This window comes from Cetorhinus maximus, chromosome 14 (assembly GCF_964194155.1).
Source record: "Cetorhinus maximus chromosome 14, sCetMax3.hap1.1, whole genome shotgun sequence".
Taxonomy (NCBI): Eukaryota; Metazoa; Chordata; class Chondrichthyes; order Lamniformes; family Cetorhinidae; genus Cetorhinus; species Cetorhinus maximus.
This window is the reverse complement of record NC_135892.1, coordinates 23,999,997-24,016,379: the sequence shown is the minus strand read 5'-3', so window position 1 is coordinate 24,016,379 and position 16,383 is coordinate 23,999,997. Positions and strand designations below refer to the sequence as shown.

At 47.6% G+C, this 16,383-nt stretch overlaps 1 protein-coding gene across 4 annotated transcripts in view; it reads left to right on the top strand.

Annotated features, from left to right (window-relative positions):
* tmem178a (transmembrane protein 178a) overlaps positions 1–8,551 on the top strand; it is a 32,139-nt gene extending 23,588 nt beyond the window's left edge. For 3 of the 4 annotated variants that reach the window (XM_078556696.1, XM_078556694.1, XM_078556697.1), the window contains one exon: positions 6,488–8,545. In XM_078556696.1, coding sequence (XP_078412822.1) covers positions 6,488–6,729 — 242 coding nt within the window. In that variant the 3' untranslated portion in view covers positions 6,730–8,545. Of the gene's footprint in view, positions 1–6,487 lie in introns of all 4 variants that reach the window. The other variant, XM_078556695.1, reaches the window with a different exon arrangement.
* Positions 8,552–16,383: the final 7,832 nt, after the last annotated feature.

Genomic DNA, 16,383 nt, shown 5'->3' with positions numbered 1-16,383 from the left:
ATCCTCACTTGGTAGAGCACTGCTGACCTCACCGTCAGCACAGGAATGGTACAGATCCTCGCCGGCCAGCTGGATGACTCTGTTTTCAAAGTCCGTGAGGACCTTGATTTCAGGCATTCCGCCATTGGTCCGCGACCTCTCCCTTTTGTTGTGTGCCTGCTTGTCTGATGGAGAGAGAGTAAACAAGCCGCCTACCAGGCCAGATGATAAATATGCCTGGTGTGTGTGGGTGGTGAGTGGTCCCATAGACGGGATGAGGACAATGAAGGTGTGTGTCAATGAGTCGTGATGATCCTTGAACTGGCAGTGAGTGAGATCCCTGTGGACGTGTGATGGGTTTGTGAGTGTGTGAGTTGAGAGTGATGAGAAGAGTGACTTACCCTGGCGGAACAGAGGAGATCATTCATCCTCTTGCGGCACTGGGTGGCTGTCCACTTATGCAGGGCGTTGGCGCTGACCACCGCTGCCACCGCCTCCCATGCTGGTTTGGTGATGTTGCTGCCCCTCCTGCGGCCAGAGCCGGGGGTAGAGGACATCACAATGGGCCTCCATGGCATCCAAAAGGCGCCTGAGGGATGCATCATTAAACCAGGTGGCTGCAGTCTTATTGCCTTTCGGGACCATGTCTTCTTTGCAGCAGTCCTTGTCTGGAAACACTGAGGCGTGTGCGCGCAGCTGAACTTTAAAGATGGTGCCCAGCATGATGAAGCAGCGAGGTGATGGCACGGCGGGCGAATGAGAGCCCGCCCGCCATCGAAACGGTGTGTTTCACGGGAATGCATAATTAATGAGGCAGGATTGGGATGATACATCGTTAAAAGCCACCATTGCGGCCGGCGGGTAAAACGTTCTTTTTCCCCGCCTGCTACCGCACTTAGTGCAAATCTGGGTTGCTTCCTCCCTAAGTCTGTTTGGATGTCTGATGTTTCCAGATTTTCATCATTGAGAAAGTATCTTGATTCAACCTTTTTCGATCCAAAAGTTGATGATCTCACATTTGCCTATATTGAAACCCATTTGCGCAGTTTTGCGCATTCACTTAATTTATTAATATATCTTTGAAATGTCATGCTACCACCTACACAACTTGCAATGCCATCCATTTTTGTGTCATCAGCAAACTTCAATGTGTAGCTCGCTATTCCATCATCTAAGACGGCGGAGCCGCACTTTTCTCTGCCGTTGCAACGGGAACGTGTGGTGATGGTGCATGTGTACAACCCCTTCGTCCCTGTCGCCGACGTGGTCACCTTCCTCACCAGGTACTTCGATAAGGTGGGGAGCGGCACCGAGATTCGAGACGACTTGGGGATCTGGACAGGCAAACGCCTGTTTAAGGTCACGCTAAAGACCGACGGTAAGGGAGCCATTTTCCACCCTCCTTCCAGTTTCGCTATCGGGGGAAACCGTGGCTACCTGGTCTACGCTGGGCAACCCAAGCATTGTCGCTCATGCAGCAAGGCTGGTCATGTGGCGGCCAACTGCAGCGCCTCCCTCTGCAAGATCTGCAAACAGGAAGGGCACCAGACAAAAGACTGCAAACAGGCCAAGTGCTGCAACCTGTGTGGCGAGGCAGGTCACCTCTACAGGACCTGCCCCAAACACTGCCGTACTTACGCACAGGCAGCCAAAGCCGACCAGGGGGAAGCAGAAGAAATGTTTCGTGTCACTCCAACCACCAAGGCCCCCAGGGAGCTCAACGGGACAAAGGAGGACACAGAGAGAGACAAGGTGGAGAAAGAGATTGAGGCAACAGAGAGCCAATCAGCAGCACTACCCCCTGTACCTCCCAGTCCTCAGGACAGCGAATCAATGGAGGAGGAGGCAGCAGTGGAAAAGCAGCAGGGGGAGTGGCGGACGGTGAAGAACAAGAAAAGTAAGAAGGAGCGAAGAAGAAGCAAAGGCATTTCCCAGAGAAGCGGCAAGAGGCGTCTCCCATCCGACACGGATGACAAGGGCAGCAGCACTTCGGATGATGAAGTGCCAGGGCGGCACCGACAGAAGAGGCGGCAAAGCTCCAGGGCGTTGGAGGACGAGACACCCGAGCTCCAGAAAATTGGAGACAACAAGGAGACCAGCGCACCCCAACTTTGCCTGCAACCTGAGGAGGCCAGTGCACCACAGCCACTGGAATCTGGGAGCAGTGAGGCAATCATCGCACCCCAGCTCCAGGAAGCCGGGAACAGCAACACCCCAGAGGGGGTGAGTTTTGGAGAAGCTTCTCCAGCAAAGGTCATCTCAAAACCCACTCTCTACGTGAACCTCCAGATGCCACCGGAGCAGAACACGGCCAAGGAGATCTACCTCAGCCCATCCAAAGTGAAGGAATTTGAGCTCACTACGGGTATGAAGGAGCAGACTAAAGGTCTGGGACTCTCAGAGACAGTGGGTTTGGTAGGAGAATAAATGCTTTAAAATGGGTTTAAAGATTGTATCCATAAATGTGCGTAGCATTAAATCTACTACGCGATGCGTTGCGACCTTGGACTACCTAGCCAAGGTCAAAGCTGACCTGTTGTTTCTGCAGGAGTGTGCGATACCGCACCTCAGCTCCTACAGGCAATGGTCACGATGGTGGTCCCACGGGCCATCGATCTGGTCGGGCGGAAACGACTCTCGTTCCTCCGGCCTGGGTATTCTGCTGCGGGGAGGCAACTTCACCGTCTCCGAGGTTAAGGAGGTGGTGGGCGGGCGACTCCTCGTAGCAGACGTAATGTACAAGAACGCTCCACTCCGGTTAATTAACGTGTATGGCCCGGCACAAGGGGCTGAGCGGCTGGAGGTTTTTCAGCAGCTCCCACTGCTGCTGGCAACCTCCAGGCCGGTCATTCTGGGCGGTGACTTCAACTGCATCATCGATGCGGCTGGACGATCCGACAGGGCCGGCAGCAGATTGGACGCTACGTCCAGATCCCTGATGGAAACAGTTAAGGATGCCAAGCTGCACGACGTCTTCAGCAACCCTGCAGACGGAGCGCAGCGTAGATACACCTGGTCGCGGCCAGACGGGTCCATTCGTTCCAGGATAGACTTCCTGTTTGTGTCCCGTGCATTCACAGTCAGATCCACCGAGGTCAAGCCGGTGTTCTTCTCTGACCACTGCCTCCTACTGGCGGACTGCCACTTGGAGAAGGACCTGAGGGTGGGCAGGGGGGCATGGAAGCTAAATGTGCAACTGCTGACCCCAGAGAACATTGAGGAGCTCAAGAGGGATTACAAAGGTTGGATAACCGTGAAACCCCTCTTTGAGTCCCTGACACACTGGTGGGAAGCGATCAAGGGAAGCATCAAGAGGTTTTTCATCCTCAAAGGCACCCAGAAAGCTAGAAAGGAACAGAGGGAAATGTCCCGACTCCAGAAAAAGATGCAGAATCTGCTCCGGCTGCAGTCAATGGGGGTCGATGTCAAGGAGGAGCTCCAAGAGGTGAAGGGCCAGCAAGCCTCGCACTTTGCCTCGGAGGCCTCCAAGATCATCTTCCGTTCCAGAGTCCGCTCCGTGGAGCAGGATGAGACGTGCTCACGTTTCTTCTTCCAAAAGGTACACAGAGAGCGCTCTGTGATCAGCAGCCTGAAGGAAGAAGACGGCTCAGTAAAGTCATCACGGTCCGACATTCTGAGGATCAGCAAATCCTTTTATGCCGGATTGTATGACGTGAAGCCCACGGACAGCACGGCCTCCCAGTCCTTCCTGTCCTCTATCACGGAGGTCTTAGACCACAGTACGCGGGAGAGCCTGGACAAACCGCTAACTCCTGATGAACTGACTAAGGCCCTTGAGTCCTTCGAGAAGAGTAAAACTCCCGGAAGCGACGGCTTGCCGGCGGAGTTGTACTCGGCTCTGTGGGACTTGATCGGCCCAGACCTGCTAGGAGTGTACGAGAGTATGCTCCTGGCCGGTAGTATGTCAGAATCCATGAGGAAAGGCATCATCACCCTCATCTACAAGCACAAGGGGGAAAGGGAGGAAATTAGAAATTGGCGACCCATTTCACTGTTGAATGTGGACTATAAGATTCTGTCCAAGGTCATCGCCAATCGGGTCAAATCCGCTCTGGAATTGGTGATTCACCCTGACCAGACCTGCTCTGTGCCAGGCAGGAAGATCTCTGACAGCCTGGCGCTGCTCAGGGATACGATTGCCTATGTACAGGACAGGGGTGTGGATACCTGCCTCATCAGCTTGGATCAGGAGAAGGCCTTTGACAGAATATCGCACACCTACATGGGGGATGTGCTCTCCAAAATGGGGTTTGGGGAGGGAATTCGAAATTGGATCCAACTGCTCTACACTAACATCAGTAGCGCAGTCTCAATCAATGGGTGGGAAACAGATAGCTTTCCGATTAAATCTGGAGTCAGGCAGGGCTGTCCTCTCTCGCCTGTCCTTTTCGTGTGTTGCATAGAACCCTTTGCCGAGTCCATCAGGAAGGATCCGGGCATAAGAGGAGTGACGATCCCAGGCAGTGGAGGCACTCAGGTAAAAGCCTCCCTGTACATGGACGACGTCGCCGTCTTCTGCTCGGATCCGCTGTCGGTGCGCAGACTGATGCACATCTGCGACCAGTTCGAACTGGCCTCGGGAGCCAAGGTAAATCGTGGGAAGAGTGAGGCCATGTTCTTTGGGAACTGGGCTGACCGATCCTTTGTCCCCTTCACTGTCGGGGCTGACGGCCTGAAGGTGCTGGGGATATGGTTCGGAGGGACCGGGGCATGCGTTAGAAACTGGAAGGAGCGAGTGGCTATGGTGAAAAGGAAACTGGGCATGTGGGAGCGACGCTCCCTCTCCATTGCGGGAAAGAACCTGGTCATCAGGTGTGAGGTACTCTCGCTGTTGCTGTACGTGGCGCAGGTCTGGCCCATTCCAGACTCCTGCGCGATGGCGATCACTCGAGCCATCTTCCGCTTTATCTGGAGGTCGAAAATGGATCGTGTCCGCAGGGACGCGATGTACAAGCCTCTAGATAAAGGGGGAAAAAACGTGCCCAACATCGCCCTCATACTGATGGCCACCTTTGTGTGTGGCTGCATCAAGCGGTGCGTAGACCCTCAGTACGCAAACACCAAGTGTCACTACGTGCTGAGGTTCTACCTGTCCCCGGTGTTGCGAAGGATGGGTCTGGCCACGCTGCCGCGGAACGCTCCAAGTAGTTGGACCGTGCCGTACCACCTGTCCCTGGTGGAAAAATTTATGCAGAAAAACACCTTTGACCACAAGTCCATCAGGCAGTGGTCGGCACGTAACGTCCTAGAGGCCCTGAGGGAAAAGGAGAGGGTGGACCCTGTGGGATGGTTCCCCGAGCAGACTGTCAAAGTCATTTGGCAGAATGCCTCATCGCCAGAACTTTCCAACAAGCACCAAGACGTAGCTTGGCTGGTGGTGAGAAAGGCCCTCCCCTTCAGATCCTTCCTACACGCCAGGAGTCTCACCCCCTCTGCACGTTGCCCTCGAGGTGGCTGTGGTGGGGAAGAGACCGTTGTTCACCTCCTTGTGGATTGTGCCTTTGCAAAGAAAGTCTGGAGAGAGATGCAGTGGTTGCTGTCGAGGTTCATCCCGAGCAGTTCTGTGACACAGGACTCTGTGCTCTACGGGCTGTTCCCAGGGACACACACCGAGACAAACATCGACTGCAGCTGGAGGATCATCAACTCGGTGAAAGACGCGCTTTGGTCTGCCCGAAACTTGTTGGTCTTCCAGCGCAAAGAGTTGTCCCCGACCGATTGTTGCGGACTGGCACAATCCAAAGTCCAGGACTACGTGCTGAGGGACGCACTAAAGCTTGGGGCAGCTGCCGCAAAGGCGCAATGGGGAAGGGTCGCTGTCTAAGACCTTCTGCCACAGCGCACCGAGAGACTGGGAACTGTTTAGAGCCCCTCGGGCTGTACAGCTCAAAATGAAAGGCTGTAAATGATTGTAATACTGTTTGTACTGATGCACCTGGTGATACATTTTGTAAAAGTTTAACCTGGATTGTACCCTTGTAATGTTGTTTTTGAAATGGTTTGGAATGTGATTGAAGATATTTTATGAATAAAGTATATTTTTACAAAAAAAAAATCATCTAAGTCGTTAATAAGTATGGTGAATAGTTAAAATCTCAATACAGATCCCTGTGGGACACCGCTAGTCACATCCTTTAAATTAGAGTGCTTGCCCATTACAGTAAAATGAGTAACTTTGTGAAAATATGATAAATATATAAATAAAACTCTGACTCATTTTGTGTTGTTTCTGAACTGTTGCATGGGGAAAAAAAAAGTTTACATGGGTGTTAATTTTGTGAAGTGCTGTATTTTAAGTGACACTAGCCATTTTGTAATACACCCAAATACCTGCCAAAATACGTTAGTTTCATCCATCTAAACTAATTTGCCATTTTCACTGTTTTGCCACACAATTCTTTTACTTGGTAAAAAAAATGCGGCATTGTTTAAATAGCCTTATGTTCTGGGTGTAAATAACAGCAATTTTTCTTTGTTTTCCTTTTAGGAATTTTTTGCACAATTTCTCTTTGCACATTTGCGGCCAGCGTTTCGTATGATCTGTCACGTCAACCTAAATTTATCTATGGGCTACCAAGCGATATTGACCATGGGTACAGTTGGTCCATTTTCTGTGCGTGGTGTAGCCTGGGGTTAACGATGATGTCAGGCTGTTTGTGCACTGCTTTTCCATTCCTTAGCAGAACCAAGACTATCCATCAAAAGTCCATCAGAGATTCCTCCGTGTAAGCACCACTTGATGAAATACTGTTGGATTTTATGAGGGATCTATGTTTCTCTGATCTTGTGTTGGGAGTGTGGCATCTGTGTTTTTGAGTCTTCGTCCATTATACCAAGAATTACTTCTCACAATATATCTATGCTTGTGTCTTTAAAACACAAAGTGGTTATTTGAAAGCATTCCATGTAAGCTATCAAACACAAAAAGAAGCAGCTACTGACTATATTCCACTTAAAATGACAAATATTTTATAACTAACCACTGCCGCCTCCATTTTGATTGGTTATTTCAGTTCTGAGATGAATTGAAATTGTTTTCCTGTGCTGTTTGTTTTCTGTACAATACCAGTATTGTTGTATTCCAAATTCAAAACCGTTAACAGAAATATTAAGACTGGTCTCAGCTATTCAAATATCAATTGTACCTTAGGTTTTAGAATATTACATTCCAGATGGCCAATGGAAAAATGTTTCAATACTTCTCCATGAGTAAAGCACATTGGGAGTAGAATCAGTCTTTTGTGGTAATGTGAAATGGGTGATGGCAAATTGGGAGCCCGTTTTATACTCACCCAATATTTTTCCATTTGATTTCAAAGAAAATTGATCGAGTGTAAAACAGGCCACCGATTTACTATCACTTGTTTAGTGCTACCATCAAAGATCAATATCACCTCATTTACTTTAAACTGCCAGGTCCAAGCATCAATTTGCACTTTTATATTCCAGATATTGTCTCTCTTAAAGCTGTGGTGATTCTTTTACTAAACCATGTATTTTGAGTAAGGTTCAACTGTAATTATTTGACAATAATGTACTGTCAGTCGTTGTGTTTAACAATGTGAATGAATATGTGAATAATTGGTACAATTGTTACAATATTTCCGTAAGTGTGGTACTGAGTGTAAATTTTTTGTGCTCTTTGTTTGTATACACAGTTTTATTTGATAAAATTGAAGACCCAGTGGCCTAAAAATTGGATCACACCTGACTGGATCCCTCCGTGTGTCCAATGAGACCACTGGCTGGAACATACAAAATTGGTCTGCTGGCCTTATTTGTTTGCTACCGATGAACTGCAGGTGCCGGTCGAGGCCCCAGATACAATTCACAACCTTGCAAAGAGCAAAGACCAGGCAGCTGAGGTGGTAAGCAGAGGAGGGAATAGGCAGGGCGGATAAATTAACGTGGAGCTCCACCCGGCTTCACAATATAGTGAGTTAAAAAAAATAAAAACTTAACTTTCAGGGAGCAGCTTCCAGCAGTTCCTTTCCTTTGAGTACAGTTAGTTTATCTACCAATTACCTGAAAATACTGACCACAGCCTGCAGGGCGCGCACCACAGTCAGTTGCTGAAGAATTTTAGAAAGTGGGCCTCAAACACATGTTAGGCCCTCATCTGCATATGCAAAGTGACTACTGCCTTTTTCAGACACAGGCCATTGATGCCTATGCAGAAGCCTTTATCAATATAACTGGTAGTGCACTTTGAGCGTGGAATGTGTGCGTGTATGCTGCCTGTCATATTGATATTCAGGTGCCCGTTTTACACTTGTAAAACGGGTGTGACACCAATTAATTTCTTGGTAAGTATGTTTTTTTATAAATTATCTGCAAGGTGGCTATTCCTTATAGATACCAGATACCATGCTAGATAACCTGCTTAGATACTATATGAGATAATATATGTATAGCTCTGAATGAAGTATCCATACTTATGTGTTGTACAATTTTTCATGTCCTTATGTTCTTAGAAAAGTGACATGTTTCAAAAGTGAAGTAAACATATCTGGTAACAAAAACCTTTCTTCCAATAAAAAAAACCCCCAGTAAAAAATTACTTCTTCCTCCTTTTATTCTGAATTGGACAACATTGGTCACTAACCATGAAGTAAGGGTTTAACTCAGCGTGAAGCTAACACAATAACAGTGCCGTTCACAACATAATGGCTCAGATCTTCCAGGCGTGGCCAAGATATTTGCCGCTGACTGCGATTGAAAGTGCATCTTTATCTTTTTGGGCTGGAGCTTTATTGACTATTGAGGTGCAGAAGCACCGAGGCCAGGCCCCCTTTGAGGCCAGCAGTGGAAAGGGTGTCAATTGTTCAGCAAGTTTATTTTTAAAGGTATTTTGTGGCCTTCCCGACACAGTTTCTTCTGTTAATTACTTCCAACCCAGGTCCTACGCCTGTGATTAATAGCCGCGAGTATCCTGGACAAATTTCTGAACAAGTTCAGGGCAAATCTCTAATGGCAGGGCCAGTATAAGAGGCATTCAGGCAGGGTTCAGGGCCAGTGTATCTCTGCCCATCGGAAGCTTAAGTTCCGCGCATAAGGCTTCCACTAGGTCCCAACACACAACAGTGGCGAACGTCTCAAAGTTCACCGCTAATTCCCTCAGAAGTTCCGGGCCCATATTTGACAGGTTCCGGGCCCATATTTATACACATTTACCTGAAATTCACATGTTCGAGTAAATGGCGCTTGCCAAAGCTATTTCTATTGTGTATTGTGGATGATACAAGCACAAAGTCTTAGGCACAGCAGAAAAGATCATGAGCATGGTCAGGCGCTTCTATGCAAATGTCAGCTGCAGCACGTGTCAGAGGAAGTGGAAGCTTGTTCAACAACAACAACTTGCATTAAACATGCCTTAAGCATAGTAAAACTTCCCAAAGAGCGTCACAGGAGCATAATCAGACCAGAAGGTTTTAAGGATTGTCTTAAATATCTGAATTCAGGAAGAGATTCATGATGTCTTGAATCCTATTCCTGTTCATGTTGAAAATCAGCCTCTGTAAAAGGAACAAGGCAGAAAGAGAATGAAAGCCTCAAAGATCTGGATGACAGAGGGTTTGACTCACAATCAAGAACTGTTATGCAGACAAATACATCAGAGATCCATTGCAGGGCAAAGAAATTGAACTTTAAAATCAACAAGAGAAAGCCATGGGGCAGAATCATCCCAGATTTGCACTAAGTGCAAAAATGTTTTACCCGCTGGCTGGTGGCGGGTTGTCATGCCGTATCTTCTCAAACCCACTGCGTTACTTATGCATTTCCGGGAAACACGCTGCTTCGATGGCGGGTGGTCTCTTGTTTTCCCACCACACCATCACCTCGCCACTTCATCGTGCCGAGCGCCATATTTAAAGTCCAGCCACGTGCACACAAATCTCAGTGCTCCCAGTCCACCACTACTGCAGGGAAGATGTCCACAAAAAGCAAAAAGACTGCAGCCCCCAGGTTTAATGACACGTCACTGGAACGCCTTTTAGACACTGTGGAGGTCTGCCACGAATGTCCTCTACCCCCCTCTGGCCGTAGGACGGGCAGCAGCATGACCAACCAAGCTTGGGAGGTGGTGGCAATGGTGACCAGTGCCAATGCTGCACAGAAGAGGTTGGCCATCCAATGCAGAAAGAGGATGAATGATCTTATCTGTGCAGCCAGGGTACGGCAACCATCTCATCACTCTAAACTCACACACTCAAACCCATCACACATTCACCTGCATCTCACTCACTGCAGGCTCAAGGGACATCACCAACCATGCTTATACACATACCTTCACATGTCCATCCGGCCTCATCTCCTCCAGAGACTGCCTCCTCAGCCCTCACCATCTTGAGGCAACTTGCACATCAACATGTGCCCTCACACACACCTTGGGATACCCCCCTTCCCCAGTATAGCCCTCGTCCTGCAGCCTCTTCCCTTGCCTGAGGCCACTTCTCCCCCTTCGCAAGTAAGCCCTAGCCCTGCAGCCATTGAAAAGCCACCCACATATGGCTGATCTGGTAGGTAGAGACCTACCTGTGAGCCCCCCTAAAAGTGATGTGGTGCTGCCTGTGAAGCCTGGCACTGTTGATTGCGAGTGTTGACCGAAGCAAGGTAGGCAAACAAACCTTGAAGTCCCGAGTGCAGTGCAACCCGCCAGGTGCATGTCATTTATGTGTTGTTGTGAAACACGTTGGTGTGTTTTCCCGCCAACATGGGTGGATGATCCAGCGTGGGGGGACATGATTCAGGCGGGCTGGCCTAATAATGATATGCTGATGTATTACAATGAGGTTCCCGATGCCCAATGCGGAGGACGTGGCCCACCATCAGCAGGCTGAGTGGACGATCGCGAACTGGTTTCACGCCGTCATGAAACCGATTGCATCATATTGTCTGCTCATGCCACCAAACATGCCCGATGCCAGTGGCATGGAAAATTCCGGCCAAGGTCCAAGGTGTTTAGATCAAGACATGGGAATCCCTTGGATTACTTTAGGGTAATTTTTACTTTGGGCGTTCATGTCAAATGGAGGATATTGGATTAGCTAACCTGCTGTATAATCGGGAGAGATACAATGTTTGTAGCTTAAATACAAATCAAAGGAACTTATGGTCAAATTGTAGCTCCCTAGTCTGACCACAACTTGTCCACTGTGTCCAGTTCTGGCCACTGAGATCTACAAATGGGTAAATCAGTGGCAAATGAAATTGAGTTTGGACAATTACATGTTTTCTGAATGAGAGATTACAGTGATGTGGATAGACTGGAGGTTTGTTCTCCTTAGAGCACAGAGGGCTAACAGGAGATATGATAGAGGTGTTCAAAATTGTGAAAGATTAGATAGACTAAATAAGTAGGAGCTGTTTTCAATGACTTGAGGGTCAACAACCAAAGGGCACAGATGTGTAAGGTGATTGACAAAAAAGCAAAGGCAACATGACGAAAATCTTCTGGTTAGGAGTTTGAATGAACTACCCGACAGGATGGTGGATACAAGTTGAAGAGTTGCCTTCAAAAGGGAATTGGATAAATACATAGGGGAGAAAGAAATTGCAGCAATATGAGGAAAGAGCAAGGGAGCCAGATTAACAATTGCTCTTCAAAAGAGCAGGCACAGACTTGATGGACTGAATGACCTCCTTTTCTGTTGTGCTATTCTCTGATTCTATATGGAGGTGAAGTATTTGAAGTGATGAAAAAAGGCTGCTTCGCATTCCTAAAGGTCTTAAGTTATGAGGAAATATTAGGGATGCAACTTAAAGGGGAATCTCGTGAGGGAAAAACAAGAATGTAAATAGTACAAATAATTATTTTAAATTAAATTATGAGATTAAGATAAGGAAGCCATGAGTAAAAACTATTAAAAGGCAAATTTAAGACTGATATTAAGATTTCTTTTTTCATTCATGAAATGCAAGATGAAAAGAATTCCTGATACAAAAACCTAATATAATTTAAGAAACAATTGAGAAGCAGTGAGGGATCTTTTTGTAATTTAGGATGGATGAACTAATATGGACCAAATGGCACTCTTCACCTTCACTATTTTGCCTCACTCAGGCCTTTCCCTCCTTTCCCTGAACTCTGACCCTAAAGGTTGGGGCTAAATTGCAAATACCAGAATGCAGAGGTCAGTACACTGGGCATCCTTTCCTGTCAGTGTCCCCTGTCATTAACCCCCTGAAATTGACCACAACCTCTGGATGTTGGGCATGTGCAGATTTGTGTGGAAATCCTGAATTTGCTGTATTACACCCAGTGCGCCAGCACAGGCTGCACTGAAACCCCACCACGCCAGAGCCAGCAATCACTGAAATCAGCAACAATTTCAACTTTCCCACTCCCACATCACTGTTAGAAACCCTATAAAAAATTTCACCTTCGTCAGTCAGATATAACTAGGTTTTTAAAATGGCAATGTATCCAATAAAATTTATTGAACAACAGAACTGGCCCTGAAAAAATAAATTTGTAATCATGGAGTGCTACTAAATGATTAATTAGTTGAATTTTTTTTCAAAAATATACTTAATTCATAAAATTTGTAACAGTATATTACATAATAGTTCAAATTGGACATTAAAGAAAGTGCAATACAGTTCAATTTCTTTCAATACAGTTCATGAGGTGTCGCACTACACTTGCAATGCACATTTACATTTCATGTCAAACACCCTCTGGTGCATAAAGCCTGAGGGGTTTTACACAGTTTCCAGTCCCCTGGTATATTATGACAGAGGGCCTTCCTTTCCCTGTTGAGCCTTTGCGGCGGCTGCCCCAAGCTTTAGTGGGTTCCACAGCATGTAGTCCTGGATGTTGGAATGTGCCAGTCTGCAACACTCAGTCATGAACAGCTCTGTTTAAGTGGAAGACCAACAAGTTTCAGGCAAACCAAAGAGCGTTTTCCACCAAGTTGATGGCCCTCAAGCAGCCATTGATGCTTATCTGTATGTGTGTTCCTGGGAACAGCCCATAGAATACAGAGACCAGTGTTACAGAGCTGCTTGGGGTGAACCATGACAAAAACCACTGGCTTCCTTTCCAGACCTGCTTTGCAAAGGCATATTTCAGAAGGAGGTGGGCAATAGCTTCTTCCCCACTGCGATTGCCTCGAGGCTAGCATGGAGAGGGGAGTGAGACTCCAAGCATGCAGGAAGGATTTGACTGGGAGGACTCTTCTCACCACCAGCCAAGCATGTCTTGGTACATGTTCTTGGTCAGATCCAAAGATGGCAAGACTGCCCTAAAACACACGAACAGTATCAGCACCCCTTGGAAAGAGAACTTTGTGGAACTATTCAATCAGAACTCCACGGTGGCCCTACTGGAGAATCTCCCACAACACAAGATCAAAAGTGAGCTAGACGATGATCCAATGCTCACTGAAGTAATAACTGCAGTCAACCAGATGAAAAACAACAAAGCTTCTGGTCCTGACCCTATCCTTGTGACAATATCCCTGTGGAAGTACTGAAAGATGGGGGATACATCCCTATTTGTGAAGCTCTGGCAGAATGATGAAATTCCAAATGACCTTAGAGAGGCCATGATGATCACAATCTTCAAGAAAGGAGATGAGTTGATTGTGGCAATTACAGAGGCATAGCATTGCTCTCAATTGTTGGCAAAGTCCTAACTAGGACTTCTTGATGACCTCTCGCCAATTGCAGAGGAGAGGTCCTTCCAGAGTCCATTGTGGCTTCTGACCAGCCAGAAGAACAACTGACAGGACCTTCACAGCACACCAACTTCAGGAGAAGAACAAAAAGCAGAACATCGCTTTGTTCATGGCTTTCTTCAACGTCACCAAAACCTGTAACTCGATGAATCAAACTGCCCTTTGGAAGGTGCTACAGCAATATGGATTATTTATTTATGGCATGTAGGCATCACTGGCTAGGCCAGCATTTATTGCCCATCCCTACCTGCCCTTGAGAAGGTGATGGTGAGCTGCCTTCTTGAACCGCTGCAGTCCCTGCAGTGCAGGTACACCCTCAGTGCTGTTATGGAGGGAGTTCCAGGCTTTTGACCCAGCGACAGTGAAGGAATAGCGATATATTTCCAAGTCAGGATGGTGAGTGGCTTGGAGGGGAACTTCCAAGTGGTGTGTTCCCATATATCTGCTGCCTTGTCCTTCTAGATGGTAGCAGTCATGGATTTGGAAGCTGCTGCCTAAGGACCATAAGGTGAGTTTCTGCAGTGTGTCTTGTAGATGATACACATTGCTGCCAATGTGCATCGGTGGTGAACGGAGTGAATATTTGTAGAAGGGATGCTAATCAAGCAGGCTGCTTTGTCCTGGATGGTGTTAAGCTTCTTGAGTGTTGTTGGGGTTGCACTTATCCAGGCAAGAGGAGAGTATTCCATCATACTCCTGACCTGTGCCTTGTAGATGGTGGACAGGCTTTGGGGAGTCAAGAGGTGAGTTACTCATCGCAGGATTCCTAGCCTTTTGTAGCCACAGTATTTATATGGCTAATCCAGTTCAGCTTCTGGTCAATGGTAAGTCCTAGGGTGTTGATAGTGGGGATTCAGCAATGGTAATGCCATTGAATGTCAAGGGGCGATGGTTAGATTCCTTCTTGTTGAAGATGGTCATTGCCTGGCACTTGTGTAGCATGAATGTTACTTGCTGCTTGTCAGCCCAAGCCTGGATATTGTCCAGGTCTTGCTGCATTTGGACATGGACTGCTTCAGTATCTGAGGAGTCGTGAATGGTGCTGAACATCGTGCAATCATCATCGAACATCACCACTTCTGACCTTTTGATGGAAGGAAAGTAATTGATGAAGCAGCTGAAGATGGTTGGGTCGAGGACACGACCCTGAGGAACTCCTGCAGTGATGTCCTGGAACTGAGATGTTTAATCTCCAACAACCACAATCATCTTCCTTTCTGCCAGATATGAGTCCAACCAGCAGAGAGTTTTCCCCCTGATTCCCATTGACTCCAGTTTTGTTAGGGCTCCTTGATGCCATACTCGATCAAATACTGCCTTGATGTCAAGGGCCTCTCACCTCACCTCTGGAGTTCAGTTTTTTTGTCCATATTTAAAACAAGGCTGTAATGAGGTCAGAAGCTGAGTTACCGTGGCGGAACCCAAACTGAGGGTCAGTGAGCAGGTTATTGCTTAGCAAGTGCCACTTGGTAGCACTGTTGGTGACTCCTTCCATTACTTCACTGAATTTACTAAGATCGAGAGTGGACTGATGGTGCAGTAATTGGCTGGGTTGGATTTGTCCTGCTTTTTGTGTAGAGGATATCCCTGGGCAATTTTCCACATTGTTGGGTAGATGCTAGTGTTGTAGAACAGCTTGGCTATGGGCGTGGCAAGTTCTGGAACACAGTACTATTGCTGGAATATTGTCAGGGCCTTTAGCCTTTGCAGTATTCAATGCCTTCAGCTGTTTCTTGATGTCATGTGGAATGAATCAAATTGGTTGAAGACTGGCATCTGTGATGCAGGGGACCTTCGGAGGAGGCCAAAATGGATCATTCACTTGGCACTTCTGGCTGAAGATTGTTGCAAATGCCTTATCTTTTGCACTGATGCGCTGGGCTCCTCTATCATTAAGGATGAGGATAATTATGAAGCCTCCTCCTCCAGTGAGTTGTTTAATTGCCCACCAACATTCACGACTGGATATGGCAGGATTGCAGAGCTTAGATCTGATCCGTTGGCTATGGAATCACTTAGCTCTATCACTTGCTGCTTATGGTGTTTGGCACGCACGTAGCCCTGTGTTGTAGCTTCACCGGGTTGACACCTCATTTTTAGGTATGCCTGGTGCTGCTCCTGGCATGGCCTCCTGCACGCTTCATTCAACCAGGGTTGATCCCCTGGGTTGCTGGTAATGGTTGAGTGGGGGATATGCCGGGCCATGAGGTTACAGATTATGGTTGAGTACAATTCTGCTGCTGCTGATGGCCCACAGCACTTCATGGATGCGCAGTCTCGAGTTGTTAGATCTGTTCAAAATCTATCCCATTTAGCATGGTGGTAGTGCCACAGAATACGATGGAGGGTATCCTCAATGTGAAGCCGGGACTTCATCTCCACTCCTACCGATGCTGTCGTGCACCTGCGACAGGCAGGTTGGTGAGGATGAGGTAAAAGTATGCTTTTCCATCTTGTTGGTTCCCTCACCACCTGCTGCAGACCCAGCCTGGGAGCTATGTCATTTAGGACTCAGCCAGCTCAGTAGTGGTGCTACCGAGCCACTCTTGGTGATGGACATTGACATGCTCACCCAGAGTGGGTACTTTCTGCACCTTGCCACCCTCAATGCTTCCTCCAAGTGGTGTTCAACACAGGGAAGCACTGATTCATCAGCTGAGGGTGGGGGGCAGGTGGTAAGCAGTGGGAGGTTTCCTTGCCC